This window comes from Leptodactylus fuscus, chromosome 11 (assembly GCF_031893055.1).
Source record: "Leptodactylus fuscus isolate aLepFus1 chromosome 11, aLepFus1.hap2, whole genome shotgun sequence".
Lineage (NCBI taxonomy): Eukaryota > Metazoa > Chordata > Amphibia > Anura > Leptodactylidae > Leptodactylus > Leptodactylus fuscus.
In genome coordinates, this window is record NC_134275.1 from 20,150,949 (window position 1) to 20,177,117 (window position 26,169).

Sequence of the window (26,169 nt, forward strand, 5' to 3'; positions counted from 1 at the left end):
CTACAACTTCCTTTGTAAATTTTACATTTCAACAACTCCTACAATATAAAGCTGGCAAGTTGGGGGGGGGGGGGGGCAAAAAGATGCAAAAACCATATGCGATTGTATCATACATTTAAAGACCAGAGGAGCAACCAGAAAGTCAGAAATGGTGGCTGTCACATGGGTTGTCACCCACCGGACTCCTACAGCCATATTTCCGTAACACATTATCTAGACTTTAGATTGAGAATGTTGACAGCATACAAGACAGCAAGTGATAAAAACCAACATGATGACCACTGCACCCCCTACAACTGAAGGGATTTCCCATTACAAGTTATCTCCTATTTAAAGGATAGGGAAATCATTTCAAGACCAATTGTGGACAACCATTCAGACGCCCAGTGATCTGGAGAATGAGGGTCTATTGTCCCTCTTTCTTTATGGAGATCATGGAGCACATATACAGCTTTATGCATTTCAATAGAAGTGCCAGAGATAGCCAAAGCTTAGCGTTTGATCATGTCTGGAACTCCCATTGAAGTGAATGGAGAAGTGCCTGTATCCTCAATCATCACCCCTTTCTGAATGGGGAACAAATGTCTCCTAATCAGAGGGGGCCTGAATGGTTAGACCACTACCAACTCACCCTATGGATAGGGGTTGTCCCTGTAAGGAAGCCTACATTTCCAATTCCTTCTAGAACAACATAGTAAAAACAAAAAGATAAATCTATGCCGTAAAATTTTGTAAAGAGCTCTTCCCATTCAGTTATGGAATTTAACTAGAGATGAGCGAGTAGTGTTCGATCGAGTAGGTGTTCAATCGAATACTACGGTATTCGAAATACTCGTACTCGATCGAACACTACTAGCTGTTCGAAGTTAAGATTCGATGCAGAACCAGCGTTGATTGGCAGAATGCTATACATTGCCAATCAACGCTGGTTCTTCTCTTACCTTTAGAAGTCTTCTCCCGGCGCAGCGCCCCTGTGGCGTCTTCCGGCTGGAATTCACTCTGCCTAGGCATCCGGCCTAGGCAGAGCCGACAGCGCATGCGCGGACATGCCCTCGCATGCGCAGTCGGCTCTGCTCAGGCGTCGGGCCGGGCAGAGCCGACTGCGCATGTCCACGCATGACCGCGCATGCGCAGTCGGCTCTGCCTAGGCCCCGATGCCTAGGCACAGTGAATTCCAGCCGGAAGAAGACGCGGGGGCGCTGCGCCGGGAGAAGACTTCAAGGAGAATCCAGCCCGACCGTCACTCGTGGACTTGGTAAGTATAATTTTATCAAATTTTGCGTACCCCTGAAACAAGCATTTCCCCCCATATACTATAATTGGGTTCGAAATCCGTTCGAACAGTCGAACAGTGTGCGGCTGTTCGAATTGGATTTCGAACCTCGGACATTTTAGTGTTTGCTCATCTCTAAATTTAACATATCTCAGCGTAACATGCCATAAGAGTCATACAAGTCGTAATGGAGCCAAGATCTGACTTTGGTGGAGCTGTGGCCAACCATGCATGTTCCACTTCCCCAGTTATCGACTCCAACTCCCCCCCCACACACACTTTACTAGCTTTGGCAATGCCAAATATCTATTCGGACGTGCCAATAAAGCCTATTTGATTTGATTTGATATCAATGGGAACAGCAGAGAGACCTGCAGGTGGGATTTCCTCCAATGTGACTTCTACTACATAGCTGATTGACACGTCTTTAGGTTCTTGAGAAAACGCTGCTACAAAAATAAAATTATTTCATCACCCACAACTCTCAGCATTTATAATTGAAGGAATCATTTTCTGAGCACTTGGTTACGCATGGTTAGGGTCTGAGTCATAAAAACTTCACAGCTGCAACAGATGGGCCAGCTCGCAACGTTTAACAGCAATGCATCAGAACTGGGTAAATTAAGAAAAAAAAAACCTCTGGTTACATCATTAATATAGTATGATGACATCAGACTCGGATGAGTCATGAACAAATTAGAGCATGAAACAAACTATTATGCATTAGGAAATTACAGGGACAAACAACGGGACGAATGTATTAACTCTGTCGAAAAAAATCTGTAAAAGTGCGTTGTGGGTTTTTTTTCTGTATTTTCTTGGCATATTAAATCTATATATATCTGTACTTTTACAAAAATCTGTTTTCCCGCGGATGAATGAAATCTCGTCCACTTTCCTGGTACTGTACGATGCAACGTTTTTGGTTGATGTTTCCGCGGCAGCCTGAAATGTTGCGGTTCTGCAATGGGTTGCCCCAGCCTAAAGGACGTTTCAATTAAACAAACCTTGATATTTTAAAGGGATTCTACCAATAAAAAAACTATTTTTTCTAGGTAACACGTCGGATTAGCCTTTAGAAAGGCTATTCATCTCCTACCTTTGGAAGTGATCTCCGCCGTACCGTTTGCTCGAAATACCGGTTTGTACCGGTATGCTAATTAGTCCTCTCGCAGTGATGGGGGCGTCCCCCAGCGCAGGAGATGTGATGGAGGCGTCCCCATTGCTGCTCGAAAACCAACTGCAGCGCCGCCTCTATGTTCTTCTGTATCCTCCCCTTCCTTCTTTAGCTTGATGTCGGACGCCTGTGCAGTATGCTCTGTTCGGCGAAGACTTCGAGGAACGTACTGCGCATGCGCGAAATTGCGGTGCCGGCACTATGGCCGCGGGCATGCGCAGTACGTTTGGCAAAGTTCGCCGAACAGAGCGTACTGCGCAGGCGTCCGATATCAAGCTGAAGAAGGAAGGGAAGGATACAGAAGAACATAGAAGTGGCGCTGCAGTCGGTTTTCGAGTATCAATGGGGATGCCCCCATCGCATCTCCGGCGCTGAGGGACGCCCCCATCGCTGCGAGAGAACTAATTGGCATACCGGTACAAACCGGTATTTCGAACGAACGGCGCGGCGGAGATCACTTCCGAAGGTAGGAGACGAATAGCCTTTCTAAAGGCTATTCCGACGTGTTACCTAGAAAAAATAGTTTTTTAATGGTAGAATCCCTTTAATACATCTCTAGTTATAGAGTCAGAACAATGTAACCGTCTCTCCAAAGATAGCGGCGTACCCAGATCTGGGTGGGGCATTAAAGGAGAAATGAAGAACCGATATTTCCCTACTAAAGGGATCTGTCTGCCAAATATTCTCAAACTGAGTGGAAATACTCAAAGGGTGAGAAATAGAAGGGGGAGACTGAAAAAAATAAAATAAAATGTATATATATATATTCATTTGAAGTAGATGAAATTTTTTTTTGCAGCATTTAAATTTCCCTTTTCTCTACCTGGACCTCTTTTTTTTTTCTTCTGTGGATTGTGAGCCCCATATGGGGATCACAACGTTCTTTTTTTTTTTCCTATCAGTATGTCTTTGTAGAATGGGAGGAAACCCACACAAACACGGGGAGAACATACAAACTCCTTGCAGATGTTGTTCCTGGCAGGATTTGAACCCAGGACTCCAGCGCTGCAAGGCTACAGTGCTAACCACTGAGCCACCGTGTTGCCCCAACCTGTACCTCTTTTTTGTGCCATAGGCTCGCCCACAGAATCCCTCTTTGCCTACGCTTCAGACCATCTGCTTTTTTTAACCATTAAATGGTCAATTTTCTCCTTCCTCCAAGTAGAAGGCTGGGTATCATAAATCTTCTGACTCAAGTGCACCAAAGCATAGGGTTAAAAAATGTATGATGTCAACGATGCCAACGACTGACGGAAATAAGAGAGGAGATCAAAGATGTTTACCCAGCCCTAGTGTGTTGAGGGTGAAACGTGGGCCCCCCTGGCTTCTGGGCCCAGTCACAGCTGTAACTACTGCGACCTTTAGAGTTCTGCCAGGGCTGGAGCCACCAAGTATAATTTAAAGGAACAATAAAAAAAAAGCACAAATAGAGTGTTCTCATTATAATAATAAGTTACTATTATTTCCGTTCGTAAATAGGGGTGTCGCATATCTTGTAACGTTCTAGATTGTTCCAAATCATCAGAATTTCTGTCCTATTGTACGCTGGATTACGCCCGTGTAATACACGATTTCCTTTAATCAGGATTGCGATTACCTTTTGTCTTGTACATTATGTCTGTGATCCAGGTGGTGTCAGTAACATTTTTCTTACTTCATCTTAAGACATCTGTGTATGCTTTGTATGAGTCTGAGGACAGCACAAATTGTCTCCTTATGTAGTCTTTTCCCCAAAGTATTTGTGTTCTTCTCAGGATCATTATTACTTCTAGTCTTCTTTCATTCACATTCACTTGTGTTGCTTTTTAAACTCTGTCTTATCCTGTGATCAGCCTTGATCTCTGGCCTTAAGGAAAGAATTAATAAAAAGATGCAATAGCATACAATCCTAGATCTGTTCTAACCAACATCAATGCTCCGATTTCCTTAATATGCAAATTTGTGTAAAATATTTGCATTCCCCTGTTATTATTGCCACTGAGTCACTCTCTCTTATCTTGCATTATTTTCGGGGTTAGAGGACTCTATAATCCAGACCGCTATAATACTCTATAATCCAGAGCGGCCATGTGCTGAAATAATCAGGTGACTAGGACTAGCACATATAATCAGAGAGTTCTCCCCCTTTATTAAACCATGGAATCTTCCATTAAAAAGAACATAATGTATAATGCCAGCTCAGCTTCAGTTCAGTTGCTTTCATACATTTTGGGCCACCTGGTAATAAGAATACCACACTGGCCATATGATCGGCACAGTGAGCTGCGTTGACAGTGAGTGCTGTGTGTAGAACCTCCTGTGTATTCTATGAGATTTACGCTGGCTTAATACTGCTCTTCCCCCCTCTGGGTGGTAAGAGCTCATTGGGAATAAACCCATAGAAGCAGGAAACCGGGAAGACAGGCTACATTTATATCAAATAGGAATATTATGGACCTGCCTTGACTAATAGTTATGACCTGTGTTTTCTGTGAATACTGTGTATAAAACCTCCTGTGTATCCTATGAGATGTACTGTGGCTTTATATTGCTCTAACCTGCCTCTGAGTAGTAAGAGCTAATGAGAGGAAATCCATAAATGCAGGAAATCAGTAATATAGACTAAATCTGTATCATATAGGGATACAATGTGTGTTAACTGCCTTGACTTATAGTAATAGCCTATACTATCTGTGAGCACTGTGTGTAGAACCTCCTGTGTATCCTATGAGATGTACTGTGGCTTTATACTGCTATAACCTGTCTCTGAGTAGTAATCGCTAATGACAGGAAACCCATAAAAGCAAGAAATAGGGAATATAGGCTAAATATGTATCACATAGGAATACAGGGTCAGGGGATAATCGTACACATCAGGGAGAGTGTGTGCCTACATAGGCAGTACGGAGACTTACAAGTCATTCCTGCTCCGCTAGGGATTCTGGGTAAAAAATATGCAAATCTATTCTCCAGGATGTAATTAGGAGAACAGTGCACTCTGTACGCCGCCCTCTAGAGGGCAGCATCCTTAACATCATGAATGACTCAATTAAAAAGTCTACTATCATGATGCGGATTTAATTGCCAAATTAGTATTTCTATTCTAAAAGGAACAGACTCCCAGCTATGGACAGCGCTGTTTCGGCCTTTTGGGCCTCCTCAGCATAGCGCAGGGATACTGATTTAGGAATACAATGAATGTTAGCTGCCTTGACTTGTAGCATTAGCCTATACCAGTGATGGCGAACTTATGGCACGCGTGCCAGAGAGGGCACGCAGAGCCCTCCATGCTGGCACGCGTGCGGTCGCCCGGATCGCTCACCAACAGGGAATCCGGTACAGGATTCCCCGTTGATGAGCGATCACTGCCTTCAGTTGTATGTGCAAATGCACATACAGCTGAAAGCTGTCAGGGTAGGCCGCGGATCGCGCGACCGCGGCCTACACTGGCTGCAGAGTTTGACCTCTGCCCCGACGCGGGCGCGATGACGTCATCAGCGCCGCCAGTGACAAGAAGGTGGATGCCGGCGGCTCTTCAGGGGTGAGTATGAGAGTGGCTCACTGTGTATATGATGTTGGGGGGAGCGCTTATAATACTTGGTGGGGTGTATGATACTGGGGGGGAGTGTATAATACTGGGGGGGCTTATAATACTGGGTGGGGTGTATAATACTGGGGGGAGTGTATAATACTGAGGGGGCTTATAATACTGGGGGGAGTGTATAATACTGGGGGGGCTTATAATACTGGGGTGGCTTATAATACTGGGGGGTGTACTAAAGAGCATATAATACTGGGGGGGGGGCCTATTTATAAGCACACAATACTGTGTGTGGATGCCACTGTGGAGCATATAATCCTGTGGGGGGGGGACACCTACTGCGGAGCATATAACACTGGGGGGCTACTGTGGTACTGTGGAGAATATAATATTGTGTGGTGGGCCCACTGCAGAGCATATAATACTGTCTGGGGTCCCCTCACTATTTATATCACACAGTATCTGTTTTATAGCAGACGTGATATTAGTACAGGATGTAAGAATATTACACGGTAACTATAAAACAGATCCTGTGCGATGTAAATAGTGAAAATTAATTGTTCAAAGTACCAAATGCCGAGACCTTTACATTTCAGTACAACGTTGTTTGTATTATTGAAAGCTCTGTAAAGCCCCACATGACTGTAATTTTTGGTCAGTAACTGTCCGCAATTGTGGATTCGCATAGTATTAAGTCTATATTGTCGTGTTGGCACTCCGCGAAAATTTTGTGGGTTTTGGGTTGCAGTTTGGGCACTCGGTCTCTAAAAGGTTCGCCATCACTGGCCTATACTATCTGTGAATGCTGTGTGTAGAACCTCCTGTGTATCCAATGAGATGTACTGTGGCTTTTATACTGCTCTTCCCTACCTCTGGGTAGTAAATTCAGACAGAGAGAAACCCATAGACGTAGGATACAGGGAAGACGGACTAAATCTGCGTCAGATACTACATCACATAGAAATATCACAAATGTTAAAGGACTGAGATTGTATGTGACTGATCTGTTCTTGTTACCCTTAGATCAGAATCAAACCATGTACAGTGTGAGTGTGCCCCTTTTGACTCTACAAAGCCAGAGGCATTATGGGAAACGTGTCCTTTGGTATACTGTGTTATAGGCAAAATAAAAGTTCTGGAAAACTTCTATAATAAGTGACTTTTGTATAGTATCTATAAAATTCCCAGATAACTTAGATTTTTTTAGATCTCGAAGCTCTTCTGAATTGTTTTCTGTTCCTAACCCAGATTAATGATTTTGCCATGGAATAAAATGACTCTCAAGCTTATTTCGACATAAGAAATAAAAGAAAATAAAAGTGTTTGCTTTCTCAGGGTCTAGTTAGTCTGATTTTATAATCCGGTTGTAAACAGCAAGGGAGAAAATGTGCCGGAGCCGTGTTGTTTCTTGAGGATCTATGTGTACATATCCATTACTCTTCACATGCTGGTGTCTTTTAAACAAAGGTACAAAGTTTTCATGCAAAGTTCCTATTTCGAACAGTTTAGAACAGATGTGAACTTTAAGCAAATTCATTACATTCTGTGAAAGAACGCGCTGAGATCCCATGAAGCATGATAACTGCAAGCACCTTCCTGCTCATTTAACTTCTGTGCTCCTTCCAACAATGTCTGGGAGCCAGAATCAACACAATTCTGCTTTTTTTTCCTGCTTTGTATGGACTGTTCTGGTTACAGCAATATGGATTTGTTTAGCTAAATCTGTCCAGTATGCTGCCTCTTCTTTCATTTAGCAAAAAAGAGACATTTAAAGGATCCTGGGCACCGGCATGGCGCAAGTTTTACATTTTAAAGTATGGTCTTATAGAGCGGACATGGTTCATATATAGGGTTTTATCGAGGGATTTGATAGGTATAGCACAAGCCAAACTAGAGGGATATGTTCCTGGGACTCAAGGCAATACCATATATCATATTATTGGTATATTTTATTTGGCAGATGAGCCTTTGGGCCACCTCACTCTCCAGGGCGCAGCGACAACTACTATATCTATACCCTCTATAACTACTAAACTCCATATGCCGTTTTATTGATGAGACTTCTGATACGTTACAAAATGGTGGGTGAGATGAACTAAAGTATCCACCAGTCTCTAAATACTGTAGCCAGATTAAGAGATGAAGAGGTCCCCTCATCTACTTTCAGGACCTGCGAATGTCTACAATGGGTCTACAAAATCCATTTTTATGCAAGTTTTTAGGTATTTTTTGTGTTAATAAGGGGGTTCCCCGTTCAGAATCCTCATGTACAAAGAGATTTTAAATCAGTTAGGCCATCAATATTAGATCTGTGAGGGTCTGACCTCCAAGAGCCCAGAAGATCAGCTACCCTAAATGCAGCATTGTCCATTGAAAGACAGCACTCCAGTACCTAAAGCCGCTGCTACAATTTGTACAGTAAATGAGGGGCATGGAAACGTTACCATAAGCCGAGCTGTCCCAGATCAGGTGAACTGCAGTAGTCCCTTGCAGATCTAAATATCTATGTCGGGCCTTCACAGATCTAATATTGCCGGCCTGTCCTTAGATTGGACCATTAATAGTGAAAAAACCCTTAAAGGGCATGTCATACTCTCGGCAACCTGTCCTGCATTAAATAGAAGATCCATAGATTTATATGGACATAGTAATGGTTCATGAAATACTTACAGCCAGATAACAGCTCAACATTGGGGGTCCCGGGCAGGAGACACATGATCAATGTATTGTAAAGGGATTGCTCCAAGTGGAGACCCCGTTAACACAGTAATATGAGGTCAGTTGTTCAAAATTTCTTATGAATATTTCATGCTACAAAATTTACATTTAAAAGTCAATACCAGCTATTTAATGTTTGCCATGTGGCCGGATCGCATTCTGCTATGGCACAGTGTCAATAACAAGGTACACCATGCTGCCATAAGCAGGAACATTCTCCAATAGGTATAAAGGAAAACCCAGCGTACCCTGCAAGGTCATTTTGAGAGCACTGGAGGGGTAACGTGGAAATTGTGGTGTGAATTGTTACAGGTTATTGGGTTATGCACTCAAACGGAGAAATGGGAATATATTACAATATAAGGGAGGATGCAATTGCTTAAAGGGAGTCTGTCAGCGGAACCTAGAATATCAACCCAGCCTCACAGATAGATAGGTTAGGGACACCTACGTTAAAGACTGTCCTCCCTTGTTAATCGCTGCCTCCAATGCCGAGGTATCGCTGCTTGTCAATATGCAAGTTGAATATTTGGAGCAATGAGGGCGTTGCCGCTTAGCTCTTTGGAGCAATGACAACACTCTCATTGCTGCAAAGACCTAATTTAAATATTGACAAATCTAGCGGTATGTCGGCAATAGCGGTAGTGATTAAATAGGAGAAAACACTGATTGAGGTGACTCTGACCTGTCTATCTATAGGTCTGGGTTGAATTCTGGTGACTGAATCCCTTTGAGGCTAAGGCCTAGCGCCGCACCTCCCATGAGGCGACCTGAGGCGGCGCTATGTCAGGACCCCAGGGAGGGCGGCATTTTTGATTACCTAAGCCAGTCCAGGACAAGCTGTCCTGGACTGGCTTAGCACCGAGCGGTGGTTTGGGGAGGCCACTGGAGCAGCGCTGCTCCAGCAGCCTCCCCTCACGCTCAGGCAGAGAGCAGCTCATCTCCGTGCCTGCTCTCTGCCTGCGAATGGCACTAAGCCCCGCCCCCTTCGCTCCGCCATGCCCCCTTCCCTCGGCCATGCCCCTTCGCTCCGCCCCTCCTCCCGGGGGGGCGGATTTCTGTAGTTCGCCTCGGGCGGCAAAAGGGGTAGATTCACCCCTGCTAAGGCCTATGTGTTTTTCCTGCAGTCCTATGTGTTTTTCCTATGTGGACGTTCTGCTTCCATTATACCTATAAAGAAACCGCCAAAAATTCCATAGGTATAATTGACATGTGCGATTTACAAAAACATGAGCATGTTTTTTGCTACAAATTATTTTCTGCAATGTGTGAATGGAATTAGCCAGAATCCCATCCAATTTGTAAAATGCAGCGGTTTAAGGTACATGGGGCCCGGGGCCTAAAGCGGTTTTACCCCAAACAAGGCTTAAAAACTCTACCTGACTTGCGGGAGTTGGAATGCTGGAACCCGCACCGATCATGTGTACAGGGATCTCATGTCCCTGCTTTGAATGGGGCAGGAAGACCTTATACAACAGGGGTAGGGAACGCACGGCTCTCCAGCCGTTGCAAAACTACAACTCCCAGCATGCATACTTGTACTGCTGTTCTTGGAACTCCCATGGAAGTGAATGGAGCATGATGGGAGTTGTAGTTTCACAGCAGCTGGAGAGCCGAAGGTTCCCTATCCCTGTTATACAATGTGTTACGCCCAATACCCTGCACTAGACTGCATTACATAAGTTTAGTATAAGGAATAACATGTCACTGCAGAATGGATGACACGACTTGTAAAGGTTCTTGGGGAAAAAAAAGCAACATCCAATGATGTAAAAGGTGAAATGTACAACAACAGGGAACGTAAAGGGTTCTTCAATTGTAGCATTTGTTAGTTGTGGGCAGTTAGAAAATAACATGACAGAGATGCAAGAAATTCCTCACTGTCTTTTTGATCTGCATCCCATTGATTCCCTCAGTGTTTTTTTGTTTTAATTTCTCGCAGCCAAAGGGATGGGGGATCTTGGCAGGCTGTGCGGGGATACAAGTGCCAGCCAGACTACATATGCTGCCAGCCCTCTCTTTCACCTCCCCAGTTTCTCCCTCCTCGACCCTGGCACCGCGCTATTTCCAGCTCCCCTACTGGATGTCCGTAACAACTATAGTCTCTCCATAGAGTAAAAATACAGAAAAAATCCTTGGGGTCGGAGAGTTACCTGTTCTTTTTAGTTACTTACAGAACAGATACAAAAGAAATTGTTTTCACATTTGCTTTTTATTCTTCAATTTGCCCATTTTAAGTCATATCTGGCCGGCATTAACAAAAAAAATATTGGGATAGTTCAAAACACTTTGCAGCCTTGCCATGATAACCCCTGCGAAAGAACAAGCACATAAAAGACAAAGCTCTTCTATGTTGTCCTTCCAAAAGCTGCAATGTTCATGGTCCCCGGATACAGAGCGTAATTGATGATGATGACTCATGTAATCATCATGGTACCTCATATGTGACCTTTAGAATAACGTATGGCGGTATGGAGGTAAGCAACTAAATAGCCGCTAAACAAGCCTTCTTTGTATGGGAACGTTCTCTTCAAAGGTTCAGTCCAGAATTGTATATGGCTTCATTCTTTCATGAAGAACAATGCAAAGCAGATGTCCTTCTCTACACCGTAAAATAATTTATCAGTCACAAACATGGAAAGTAACAGCCAGTCCCTTATACCAAGAATGTAGAAACTCAGCGGCGTCATGTACAGGGTGCAAGCTGAAATACTACCTCACCGTGCACCCCAGGTGTGCAGCCAAATCCTGCATCACTAATTCCCCAATATAACGATGTCATCAGAAGTAAAGTCTGCATCTGCCGGCAGGTCTGTCAGGAAACTCTACAGACTTCCGATTTATGAGATCCTTTTATCCCTGGATGCAGAGATGCTACAATACATGGAGCTCCAGTGCCGATCCCTGATCTAGAATCTGAAGCAAAACCCTCACAGTAAATAGTGTTCTTATATGGGCCAGAGGGTCCCTGTTCAGACTTTCCAAGCCTTAAATGTGATAAAGATAGGGAGTCTGTCAGCAGGAAAATCGGGCAACTTCTGCACTTTCCGAATATGCCTTTAGTATTGGGCATTGCAGCTCCATTTTCAGGAAAATCAGTGCAAATTACCTGAAAACGGGGCTTCTCTTGCCAGACTTTCTCTCCAACCACAAAATAATGTAATTTTTAAAGGGGCTCTATCACTAGATTTCATGTTGTTAGCTAAAGTTATGCCTGAATAGCCTTTATAAAGGCTATTCAGGTGCTGCTAATTGTTTGTAGAAAGACCCCCCCCCCCCGTTTTTGTTAATTACCGTGGCAATCGATATGCAAATCAGCTCCCTCTGGCGCGCTACTGCGCATGCTCCAGCGCCAGCTCGCAATCTTCTCTACGGGAAAATGAGACTGGAGCATGCGCAGTAGTGTGCCGGAGGGAGTGCTACTGTGCACGCGCGTGACTTCAATGGAAACCACTGAGGGCTTGGAGGCAGCGGTGGCTGTCCAGTAGCTATGACGCAAGGGGGTGCACAGAACGCCCACTGTGCACCCTGGAGCTGATTTGCATTTTGATTTCCACAGTAATTAACAAAAACACAGGGAGGTCTTTCTACAAACGATTAGCATCACCTGAATAGCCTTTTTAAAGGGTATTCAGGCATATCTATAGCTAAAAACATGAAAACCTATTAAGACAGCCCCTTTAATATTGTTATCATCATTATTATTATTATTATTATTATTATTATTATTATTAATAATAATATACAACCAATAATAATAATAACAATGCAACAAATAATAATAATAATAAATTATATTATTATTATTATTATTATTATTATTATTATTATTATTGTTTAGTGTTTTATTATACTATCACATATGGTAACTTATTTTTATATGATTTTTTTCAACGAGAGCTTCATTTTGTTTTCTTAATCATTTTCTTATAATATTATCTAATAAAATTAAAATATTATCTTGAATATCACATTAATTTTAGCATACGATAACAAAGATGTTAGCGTTAAAGCATTTTCTAGTACAGAGAATCTCATCTTCAGCGTGGATCTTCAAAAACATGTTTTTATCCTTATAAATGAAAGAAACAGCACAATCCAGTACCTGGGAGACATCTGGAAGCGTTCTCGGGGCATAGAGATAGCTAATAGGCAATGTTGTTCTCTCAGCCTTGAACTTCCACCTGTACAACATTTTCTTCGATGGAAGACTTCACTAGGGGATTCGGTGATATCACCTACGCTACAACCACCACTTTAAGCTAAATTTGGTTCCTTCTTTGGCCAGTTAGGTTTTACTTTATTAGACAGTGTTCCTCATATTCCTCCTGGATCTGCTCTGACCCGGGGATCATTTGAGCTTAGTCAGCATTACCATCTGTACAGCTGACATTCCAGATGGAGAAAGCGTTCCAGGATAGCTAAAAACACATAGTAATAACAAAGGAAAAATGCATTGTGCTCCAATGACAGATATTATAGTGATGGACTCTGGAGGATCTTTACTTCTGTAGCATTAAAATAAATCACGTAGAGGAGGCAAAGAACATGTGGTGTGCAGTAAATATCTAGGCATTCAGGCTATGGAGTGAGGAGATGCATTGTGAAATAATTGGATGTATCTCATTTTCAATTGAATAGAAAATATTTGGTATATGGTATCAAATATAATGGGGGGATGAAGCTTTCAAGAGCTTAAAATTAAACAAAGGTCCTTGTAAAAATCCTTGGCATGACCTGGTATTTGCATCTCCTATTCCCAGTCTACTGTTGGCTCCTGTTTACCTCCATACTCATGGTCATCTGTTCATCACATGACCTGTAGCCAATCTGTGACAATGGTGATGTCCCGTAGTGGCTAACCATTAAAGGGATTCTCTGGAATGTCCTATACTGGCTAAAGGCGGGTTCACACCTACGCCCGGTCTTCGCTTTGTGGGTTTCCGTCTTCTGCCTGAGAAACTGGACAGGAGACGAAAAACTGGCAGTCAGTGTCCGCCTGTGAGGGTTTTCTGGTCTCTGCGGCGAAACCGTTTTTTTTTAACCAGACACAAAGTCCCGCATGTCCGACTTTGTGTTCAGTTAAAAAAAAAAAAGTTTTGCTGCAGAGAGTCAGAAGACTCTCATGGGCAGACACTTCTTCATGTCTTCTTCTGGCAGTGGCTTTAAATTTCTAGGCTTTGGGCAGCCGACTGCGCATGCCTGCCGGCCACAAAAAAATGGCCGCTTACAATACTGTGTAAGCGGCCATTTTCTTGTGGTCGGCAGGCATACAAAGTCAGCTTTGCCGTAAGCCCGAGGCCTAGAAGTTTGAAGCCAACCGCTGGAAGAAGACACATGAAGACCCGTTCCTGAAGAAGATGGAGGCGGCACTGAAGAGTTCTCTCGCAGCATTGGGGACGCCCCCAATGCTGTTTGATTGCTGGGGACCGCCCCCAATGCTGTGAGAGAACTCATTTGCATACCGATGAAAATCGTATTATATACTGAACGGTGGCTCGGAGAAGATATCTAAAAGTAGGAGAAGAATAGCCTTTCTTAAGGCTATTCCGACGTGGTACCCAGAAAAAAATGAGTTTTATTGATAGGATCCCTTTAACTTTTAATTCATAACTGATGTAAAATACAGATGAAAATCATACAAAAAGTGAAAGGTAGAAAATAGAAAAACACAAAAGTGATTTTTAAAAAATCAGCTCCAAAGTTTCGGGACCAAATGTCCCTTATTCATACAGTCCTATGAAAAAGTTTGGGCACCCCTATTAATCTTAATCATTTTTAGTTCTAAATATTTTGGTGTTTGCAACAGCCATTTCAGTTTGATATATCTAATAACTGATGGACACAGTAATATTTCAGGATTGAAATGAGGTTTATTGTACTAACAGAAAATGTGCAATATGCATTAAACCAAAATTTGACCGGTGCAAAAGTATGGGCACCTCAACAGAAAAGTGACATTAATATTTAGTAGATCCTCCTTTTGTAAAGATAACAGCCTCTAGTCACTTCCTGTAGCTTTTAATCAGTTCCTGGATCTTGGATGAAGGTATTTTGGTCCATTCCTCTTTACAAAACAATTCAAGTTCAGTTAAGTTTGATGGTGGCCGAGCATGGACAGCCCGCTCTCAAATGATCTGAAAACAAAGATTATTCAACATAGCTGTTCAGGGGAAGGATACAAAACGTTGTCTCAGAGATTTAACCTGTCAGTTTCCACTGTGAGGAACATAGTAAGGAAATGGAAGACCACAGGGACAGTTCTTGTTAAGCCCAGAAGTGGCAGGCCAAGAAAAATATCAGAAAGGCAGAGAAGAGTAATGGTGAGAACAGTCAAGGACAATCCACAGACCACCTCCAAAGAGCTGCAGCATCATCTTGCTGCAGATGGTGTCACTGTGCATCGGTCAACACTACAGCGCACTTTGCACAAGGAGAAGCTGTATGGAAGAGTGATGAGAAAGAAGCCGTTTCTGCACGTACGCCACAAATAGAGTTGCCTGAGGTATGAAAAAGCACATTTGGACAAGCCAGCTTCATTTTGGAAGAAGGTCCTGTGGACTGATGAAACAAAGATTGAGCTGTTTGGTCATACAAAAAGGCGTTATGCATGGCGTCCAAAAAAACAGCATTCCAAGAAAAACACTTGCTATCCACTGTAAAATTTGGTGGAGGTTCCATCATGCTTTGGGGCTGTGTGGCCAATGCCGGCACCGGGAATCTTGTTAAAGTTGAGGGTCGCATGGATTCCACTCAGTATCAGCAGATTCTTGAGAATAATGTTCAAGAATCAGTGACGAAGTTGAAGTTACGCCGGGATGGATATTTCAGCAAGACAATGATCCAAAACACTGCTCCAAATCGAATCAGGCATTCATGCAGAGGAACAATTACAATGTTCTGGAATGGCCATCCCAGTCCCCAGACCTGAATATCATTGAACATCTGTGGGATGATTTGAAGCGGGCTGTCCATGCTCGGCGACCATCTAACTTAACTGAACTTGAATTGTTTTGTAAAGAGGAATGATCCAAAATACCTTCATCCAGGATCCAGGAACTGATTAAAAGCTACAGGAAGCGACTAGAGGCTGTTATCTTTTCAAAAGGAGGATCTACTAAATATTAATGTCACTTTTCTGTTGAGGTGCCCATACTTTTGCACCGGTCAAATTTTGGTTTAATGCATATTGCACATTTTCTGTTAGTACAATAAACCTCATTTCAATCCTGAAATATTACTGTGTCCATCAGTTATTAGATATATCAAACTGAAATGGCTGTTGCAAACACCAAAATATTTAGAACTAAAAATGATTAAGATTAATAGGGGTGCCCAAACTTTTTCATAGGACTGTATCTATGTGCCAAATTTCATTCAAATCCATTCAGCCGTTTTTGCGTAATAAAGGAACAAACATCCAAACACACAAACTTTCACAATTATAATATTAGTAGGATTACATTGATTCTCTTTGTATGACGTGGAGATGTATGTCTTTGTATTTATGGAAAAGTTATATAATCCTATACTATAATTCATATAATATATGATATAAAATTGTCTAAATATTTGATATCATATTATTCTTTCCTGCGCTGGATAAATATATGCAAGTCCCTTGTTGTCCCCATTCTTAGTTTGCAGAGTGCAATGGATAGCTGGAGGTCTCTGTGCTCAGCTTCTTCAGCTCTCTATTATGTCGCCAACTCTGCTCTACTCCTGCTGCTTGTACATAGAGTAGAGCGGGGGTAGTCACGTGACCAAGAGTCGCCGTCTCATCTCTTGCGCCCCTGCTGCGCCACGCAATACTAAGAATGAGTATGTCAGGGGACCTGCAATAAGTAAGCTTGTTCAGTGCAGGGACTCCACTAGTAAACTTTGTATATTTCTACTCAGTCTTCTAAGGAATAAGTAAGTGGGTTTATGGCACATGGAGTAATTGTCTGCTTTCTTTTCTTATTAGCTGTATTCATTACTCTTGTGAGGAAACGGACTGTCAAGAGTTAAGGATTGAAAATGCGGCGCTTAACTGTACCAATGGGCATTACAATGGGGCGCAATGTGAGGTGACCTGCCACACTGGTTATAGGCTGAAAATACACAGGAATCACAGGAATGAAGCCATCTTAAAGACACAGGTTGGTAATATTTCTTAGAATTTTTTATATATTAAATTGATGATGTACGATATTTTTATTAGTGTCAAGGTCAACTGAGAGCAAAAATGACCAATAACGGGAACAAATTCCGCGCTTACTCCGGAGGTAGTTGAATGCACATGCAACTTTATATGGTTACAATGTGTGTTGCAACCAAATAAAGTTGCATGTGTATTCAACTACCTCCGGAGTAAGAGTGGAATTTGTTCCCGTAATTGGTCATTTTTGCTCTGCTTCACTATCCCGCATGGGTGTTGGGGATTTCTGCTGCTGCAATCTTCTCCGGGGTCCACTACTTCCTGTGTTGTCCTATACTCATTAGGACCATTGGAGTCGACAACGAACGGTAGCTCGAATCATCCACTTTGGTCAACTGAAAAACCCCAAGTCCCGGCATACACATGGATGTTACATTGACATATATCAACTACCTAAGTGATCTTTGCAAGACAGTGGTATTCCCTAATGACTACGACCCCATTCATTAAGATAAGGCACCTTACCACGTTGCAAAAACTGTTCAATGGTTTGAGAAACATAACAAGGAATTCACTTGTTCTTCAAATTCTCCAGATCTCAATCTGATCAAACATCTCTGGGATATACTGGAAAAACAAGACCAGTCCATGGCTACGCCAACTCTCATGTTATAAGATGTTATATATCTGCTGCTGATGTCTTGTTTTCAGAAACCAAAAGACACTGTCAGAGATCTTAAGGAGTCCATGTCTTAAAAGGTCAAAGCTATTTTGACTTCATAAAGGACCCCACACAATATTAGGCAGATGTTTGTAATGTTATGGCTAATTGTACTTGTCCATCACATTGAGTACCCTATAAATTTGTTAGTCACAGTCAGTAAAAGACGTCCTGAAGAAGGCTGCAGTGCCTCCATATTTCTCTAACTGTATTACAGCTGCAAATACAATACTGAAAGCAAGTTAAATGACCTGAACTTACAGCACCGTACATCCTTATGGTTGGGACAAGGTTCAGACATTATATTCCATAGGCCTCTGCAGGAGTGTAAAGGTTATTATTACTCCAATGGAAAACACCAGAGTTTGATGTCATCAAGGTCCCATACATGGGGTGGGATTTTTTCTCCCGCATGGAGGTCACCACAGACAGTATCCTTCTGTCACCCACCACCTGTACTGGGTCCAGGGGGCTCCCCAGGACAGAGCTGGCCCTCCTGATCAGCCTGTCAAGTCTATTTCTGTCCCTGGTTGATATACTGCTTCCCCAGCAGGCCAAACCAAAAAAGATGGCTGAAGCAACCACAGAGTTGAAGAAGGCCCTAAAAAGTGGCCCCTGGACTCCGAAGGCCCTCAGACTCCTGAGCAGCTGAGTCTGCTGTGGTCCTTTCTGTGCAGCGCCTCCAGAAAGGGCTGCAGCAGGCTCTACCTGCTCAGTAGGCTGAGGGCCCACTCATTCAGGCCTCATTAGGAGCGGGATGCCGCGATGCACTGCATTGGCATCCCATAGCGGCTAGCCGCGCGGAGAACTCACACGGCAGAAAAGGTTTCCACCATGTGAACAGGCCCTAACAATAACACCACTGGCTATTTAGTGGGTCAAATAGTTTTTTAAAAATGTAAAATGAAAAATGTGTGTTTCTTTTTGTTTTTTTGCCATGCTTCAGAACCCTATTTCTAATGATCATAAACCTTGCAGAGAGCTTGTACTGACTCTCACAATGTCCTCACAGCTGTCCATCTGTGTATCTTCTCTTCGGGAATATTTAACCAAATGCCTGAGGTTGAGCCATTAGCGTAATTGTTGTTGGTTCCAGATTAAAATTGTGTTTGAAGCTAATTTACTGTAGGTACTTGCCAGGTCAGCAGGACTTCCAGGAAACCGGGGTCCGGACTAGAGGAATTTGACTGATTTTATGGATCTGTATTAATCCTAATATCATTTGAGAAAAAAATTGAATTAAGCCTTTTACTTTGCTCGGGAGAAATAAGTAATTATTGTTGATCTTTCTACTGGACATTAGAAGCGAAATTACATTTTAGTTAATGAAATCAGGAGAGTAATCATGTACACAAGCTTTAATATAGGCTCTTTCCATACTGTACCCTGGGCTTTCCTATAGATTACACTATATAATAAAATATATTCATGGCAAAAGACTATAGACAGGGTCTTTTTTTCCTCCTTTTATTCTCTAGCATGGGTCTTCATGTTTTGATGGCAACCCCTAAATAGGATAATACATGATCCAAGAGGTCCAGACAAAATGCTTAGTGTAAAAAATGTGTAATATAATCCAAAAGGCGATATTTATTCGATAAGTCTAAAGCAATACTAAACACAAAAAAAGAACAAAAAAAGCAAAGAGTCCCAGCAGTTTTTTTTTGATAGGCCTTATTTTTTCTCGAGGGTCTTCATGTTTTCATGACAACCCCTAAATAGGTTAATACGAGATCCAAGAGGTCCAGACAAAATTCATAGTGTACAAAATGTGTAAACTTATTATTAAGTTATTATTATTATTAAGAAAAAAACTTATTATTAAGTTATTATTATTATTATTAAGAAAAAAAACAAAAAACTAAAAGAGTCCCAGCACTTCCTCCATGTTGTCCATGTTGTCCATATTACTACTGTAATAAAAACTGAGATTGATATAAAGAAATCTTCTCTATGTGTACATGAGTTCAACATGGCTCTACTTCTTGTCCTTACTGTCCTGTGCCTAACTCGAAGACAACTGGCCGGAGCAGGATTATTCCTACTATCTGTATTAGAACAACACATTTTAAGCTTAAAGGGATTCTACCATAAAAACCTTTTTTTTTTTTTTTTTGTGGATAAGACGATGGAATAGCCTTTAGAAAGGCTATTCGTCTCTTACCTTTAGATGTGGTCTCCGCTGCGCCGTTCCTTAGAAATATAAATTTTTACCGGCATGCAAATGAGTTATCTCGCAGTGATGGGGGTGGGCCCCAGCGCTCAAACAGCGATGGGGACGTCCCCACCGCTGCCAGAGAATTGTCTCCAGCGCCGCCTCCTTCTTCGTCCGCAGCGTCATCTTCAATGTCTTCTTCCGGCGCAGGCTTGTAACTTCTAGGCGTCGGGCCTTGAGCAGAGCAGACTGTGCAGGTGCACAGGCCACGGGAAAATGGCCGCTAACAATACTGTGCAAGCGGCCATTTTCCCGTGGCCTGTGCGCCTGCGCAGTCTGCTCTGCTCAAGGTCGGAGGCCTAGAAGTTACGAGAATGCGCCGGAAGAAGACATTGAAGATGACGCTGTGGACGAAGAAGGAGGCGGCGCTGGAAACAATTCTCTAGCAGAGGTGGGGACGTCCCCATCGCTGTTTGAGTGCTGGGGCCCGCCCCATCACTGCGAGGGAGCTCATTTGCATACTGGTAAAAACCTGTATTTCTAAGAAATGTGGTGTCTAAAGGTAAGAGACGAATAGCCTTTCTAAAGACTATTCCGACATCTTATCCACAAAAAAAAATTAAATTTGGTTCTGTTCATAGGAAAACCCCGATTAAGCTTTGCTTTTTGACTAGGCCTTAGCTCATCGGTCTGTCCCCAGCAGATTAACCCCCATATTCTCTATAAGACTGTTTCAAAGGAATTTAGAATATTACTTATACTCTTCGTGCTAAGTTCAGTGCACATTGTTAATTTAAAGGGGTTGTCCCTTGAGGACATTAGGTAATATGGATGTAAAGGAAGAGGTTTCAGAGTTGAGACCCCATGTATAACAGAACAGAGGGCCTCTGCAAAGAGCAGCGTTCCCAGGAGGACTTAGAGCAGCCATACAGTGACTTGCAAAAGTATTCATACCCCTTGAACTTTTTTACATTTTTGGGTATAGAAAAGGAAAAGGGTAATATTGTGTAGTATTTTGAACAATTGGGTGAAGTAAGAATGCCACAAGATGGCCTCTTACCTCTAGGTGTTGGGAATCGTCACAACACCCAAACAGCATACAATTAATCCCAAGGTTAGGTGGCAGCAACTTTCGCCTTACACTAACTTTCACAGTTGCGTAATCGACAAATGCAGGATACCCTCAAGGTACAGGAACAATGTGGTAGGGAGGAGTTCAGGCAAAGTGCGCACCAATACGGGCTGGAGTCCTGTAAGTGACTTCATATGCTTGTATTTATTTTGTGGTGATTATTTGCACTTAATAAAGGGCTCTGCCCAAAACGCGTAGTGCTGTTACACAATACAGTCACTTACACGACTCCAGCCCGTATTGGTGCGCACTTCGCCCGAACTCCTCCCTATCACATTGGTCCTGTACCTTGAGGGTATCCTGCACTTTTTCACATTTTGTCACCTTACAACCACAATCTTAAATGTGTTTTGTTGAAATTTTAATGGATAACCAACACAAAGCAGCAGATAATTATGAAGTGGAAGGAAAATGATACGTGGTATTAAAAATTTTAATCAAACATAGTTATATAGTAGATGAGGTTGGATGAAGACATCAGTCCATCAAGTCCAACCTATAACCCTACAATCCCTACAGTGCTGATCCAGGGAAAGGCAAAAAAAAAAAAAAAAAAACATGAGGCTCATGCCAATTGCCCTATTTCAGGGGGAAAAATTCCTTCCCGACTCCAAACAAAAATCTGAAAGGCGTTGATCTATCGATTAAAATTTCAATAAAACACATTTAAGTCAGTGGTTGTAAGGTGACAAAATGTGAAAAATTTCAAAGGGTATGAATACTTTTGCAAAGCAGTGTATATGGTATAGCCTCTCACTCGTTGTAATAATATATTTCTCCAGCAGTGGCCACTGTAGGAGGAACATGCCACCAATTTCAGCTTCCTCTAGTGATAACACTTGACTGCAGAAGGTTTCGATCAGTGGGCGCAGAGTGCTTAGAGACTATCCCTTTAAGACCATTCCAAGGAATTTTTTCATTGTTGCATTCTCGAAAGTGCAAGATATCTTGACATGCCTAGTATGAGTTTGATAAAAGTTTGAGAACTATTCCTTTAAGAACTGTTGTAAATACTCTTCCTCTGTACAGTATCTGTAATCCTCCTTCCCAGTGAGGATTAGGTGACTCATACTTATGCGGAGCATTCAAAGAATGCTGTTTGGATTGGTGAAATTCTTCTTGTTCGGCCATAATTGCCTTTAAACACAATGTGACTTTTGACTGCTATTGTTTGGAAATGTTGTGGGTGACACAGTTTGTAATAAGCGGCAAGTGTCCCTTTCACCCTATGCCTGGTATGTCTGTATTTGTAAGATGGTTAGTGTGGAAAGACTCTTCGTGGCGCGGAATGTTGGTTACGACTGAAATACATTTCAATTACATTTCATCTAATGTGTGTTTATCTGTGCCGGGGTTACAATGTAAAAGCTTTCCATATGATGAATAAATGTGGAGAGTTCAAAGAACATCATAAAAGTAAACATTGTGCTTATGGATAGAAAGTATCTAGGGTTATGTTTTATTATCCTTGGAAATCTAAAGTTATGGAGGTAATAACAATAGATATGCCGCCGGCTGTACTATGCCATATAACTATAGTAAGAGTGAACTGTAATGAATCATGAGATGGCTCTGAGACTCGGGATTCTGATAATAACAAGACTTTATATGAAGACTCTGCCCTTTAGAGTCCATTCATAATGACAGCCCTGCAGAGTCTGAGATAGTCATAACAAGTAACCAGGGGACGCCATAACTTGGAATGGGCCCCCACTCTGCCATGACCACCATAGGCAGCAAGTTTAGAACGTTAAAAGTATACAATTATTTTGGTCTCCTTACCATACAGGGATCATGGAAATAATCATTTTACAGTACAGACAATGCACACAGTGATGTCACATTACAGAGTTAATATGGAGTGATGGAACACTATAGAATTACACCGTGATGTCACAGTACAGGGATAGATAATGCACACAGTGATGTCAGAGAACAGATAATACACACAGTGATGTCACATTACAGAGATAATATGGAGTGATGTAACACTATAGAGTTAATGCACACATAGATGTCATAGTACAGGGATAATGCACACCGTGATGTCAGAGTACAGATAATGCACACAGTGATGTCACAGCACAAGGATGATGCACACAGTGATGTCAGAGTACAGATAATACACACAGTGATGTCAGAGTACAGGGATAATGCACACAGTGATGTCAGAGTACAGATAATGCACACAGTGATGTCAGAGTACAGGGATAATGCACACAGTGATGTCAGAGTACAGATAATGCACACAGTGATGTCACAGCACAAGGATGATGCACACAGTGATGTCAGAGTACAGGGATAATGCACACAATGATGGCCCAGTAAAGGAATAATGCACACAGTGATGTCACAACACAGGGATAATACACATACAAAAAACGGGTAGCCGCGACTGAAAGCCGATGCACTGCACCGGCATCCAGCTGCGCACTCCGCTCCGGATTAGACCAAATGAATGTTCGGAGGCGTGGTGACTCGGCCTGAAGAATGATCATCTCGCTTCTTTTTTCCGGGAGCCAGAAAAAACTGCTCCCGGAAAAAAGACCTGAGCGGCTCCCATTGATTTCAATGGGATTTGAATTGATTTCAATGGGAGCTGTCTTTTTGGTCAGGGTTTTGAGGCGGATACGGATACTTACCCTTTACTTGGCCCCCATAACAACTACTGTGTTGCTACCCTGGTAGTTACGCCCATGGATAGCATTTGCTTCTGGGCCATGATTTCTGAAAGCAACTAAAGACCCAGGCAGACAGCAGTATTACACATGACACATGGTAGGGCATAGCTACAAATGTTGCAATGGAGTCTCTTGATATTGGCATCCTGTCTGAAACACTACGTTTTAGGTGGAAAATAGGGTTGCAATATATTCTAATTTGTTGTCGCCTCTTGGAGGGTTACTTAAAGCGTACCTGTCATTTCATGTCACCTTTTAGGATAAGCTGTTATATGTGTGCATTATGAGTATCACTATATATGATGTTTATATGACTTATGTTATGCAGTTTTTAGCAGTTTCCTCCCCTGTGTGCTCTTTGTATAGTTTGCAGTTCTCCCTGAGAACGTGGGGGGACATTAGCTGCAATACACTGAAAACAGTGAACAGAAGAGAATCTGCTCCAATCTATCTCATTCAGAAATAGCCCAAGGAACATGCAGGACATATGTGGAGATGTACTGACTCATGTTCTCATGTGCATTAAGCAAGTAGGTTGATAGAAAGCTCATATTTCTCTCTAGCATTAGGTTTAAGCTTGATTTTTTCCTCTTATCTCCGGCACATCTTGCTCACTTCTCCCTCAGCTCTCTCCATTGATTTCTCTATACATGTGTAATCTGAGTCCTATGATGTGCATCCGTCCTGAGGGGGATAAGGCAGAATTTTAAGAGTGAAAGTCAGTATAGCAGAGGAAGGGAATACATAGAAAGCCTGACAAGAGCAAAAAGTGAGATCTGTCTCTGATAAGATATATTATACAGTTTCTTATAATAAGCAGTCCTATTAATTTCTGCAAAATTTGTTAAAATGACAGTGCTTATTTGAGCAAGATACATATACAGTATATATATATATATACCAACTGGTATATTGAAAGGGTAAATTTTCTTTTTTTTTTAAATGTAGATTGTGAGCCCCACATAGAGCTCACAATGTACATTTTCCCTATCAGTATGTCTTTTTGGAATATGGGATGGAAATCCATGCAAACACAGGGAGAACATACAAACTCCTTGCAGATGGATTTTTTTTTTTTTTTTTTTTTTATTTATGCCCTTGGTGGGATTTGAACACCAGGACTCCAGCACTGCAAGGCTGTAGTGCTAACCACTGAGCCACCATGTGGCCCCTAGGGTAAGTTTTCTGACAGTGGAAGGCTGTGTATCATAAATCACTCTAGCTCACCAGAGGGCAGGGGTCATACATTTACAAAACACAGACTGCAAGAGTGAAAGAAAATCAGAAAGAAGATCCAAGATGTTTGTCCAGTGCTAGTATGTTCAGGGTGACGTGTGAGCCTCCTTGGCTTCTTGGCTTGGCTTGGTCACAGCTGCGACCATTGCAACCCCTATAATTGCAGGTGCAATTACATTCGTGTTTTTATTCTCTCCCTGTGTTTTTGAGGGTTTTGTCAGAGTATTCAGGATTCCTTCCAAACTCCGAAACCACCGGTGTAGTAGTTGTAGGGATCATCGTATACATATATATGTATATGGTATCCACTGACTCCCTAGCTCCACTACTCCCTACAGAAGAAGAATATCCAAGCCGATTATGTGAGAAAATTTCATTACAAATGTTTGTTGTTTTGTCAATGAAAAAGCGAAGTATAAACAGAGCCAGAACAGAAAGAAATGTTGTGAAAGAAATTTCTCAAACTTAATTTCAAATTCTATTCTTTGATCGGTAGATCTTGGTACTTGGAGTCCCACCATATGACCTCATGGAACTAATCCAGGACAGAGAGCCACTCGTTCCCTAGTGGATGAAGCGATTGTGTAACATTATAGTGAAAGAATTTTAGAATACTGGGAGTAAAGAGAAAGACTGTCCTGATAATAAAACTGTTAGGGATCCATCACAAGGAGTTTACGCTCCACTCATTCTGAACGTAAACTCGATCAGAGTGAGTGGCGTAAAAAACAAATCCCATTGACTTCAATGGGTGCCAGCATACGCGTGCTCCCCATTAAAATCAATGGGAGGCTTTTTTACCTATTGCTTTCAATGTGATATGCGCGTATGCCGGCACCCATTGAAGTCAATGGGATCTGTTTTTTACGCTGCTCACTCTGAATGAGTTTACGCTCAGAATGAGCGGAGCGTAAACTCCATGTGAAGGCTCCCTTATAGTCCATAGGTGCTACATTACATTGGTATTGTCGACAATACCTGGCCAAGTTTTCTTATTGCTCTTGTCAACGGCTTTAGAATGAACACATTCATCCTTGGTCCTTGAAGTCTGTCAAAATTTAAGTAATTTTTTTAATTTAGTTTATTTTTATTTCAATCCATAAATTGAAACTTCCCACCATCAATAGCGCCATAGTCTACCTACTACACGGCCTACCACCTGCCTCAGCCATCATGTTAGATCATGCATATGGCACTTAATATTCTACAAAAAAAAACAGTTTTTCCACCACATGGAGCCCTTGCCATAATGACGCGTCAATTTTGACTGTGGCATCTATGCCATTGAAGCATATGGGTACTGTTATATTGGAATTAGTTGCTAACCCCGGGAATGTGATAGGAGGGCAGCAATTATTTATCAACAACTTGTTATTAAGTAGGTTGTAGGTGGCAATGAGGCAGGATATAATATAA

At 42.1% G+C, this 26,169-nt stretch overlaps 1 protein-coding gene across 2 annotated transcripts in view; it reads left to right on the forward strand.

Annotated features, from left to right (window-relative positions):
• The window catches only part of PAPPA (pappalysin 1), a 220,270-nt gene that overhangs the window by 170,934 nt on the left and 23,167 nt on the right, over positions 1-26,169 (forward strand). For both annotated transcript variants that reach the window (XR_012711848.1, XM_075260062.1), the window contains exon 14: positions 16,655-16,829. Coding sequence is in view for 1 of the 2 variants with exons in the window: in XM_075260062.1 (XP_075116163.1) it covers positions 16,655-16,829 (175 nt within the window). In the remaining variant the exon portion in view is untranslated. The remainder of the gene's footprint in view (positions 1-16,654; positions 16,830-26,169) is intronic.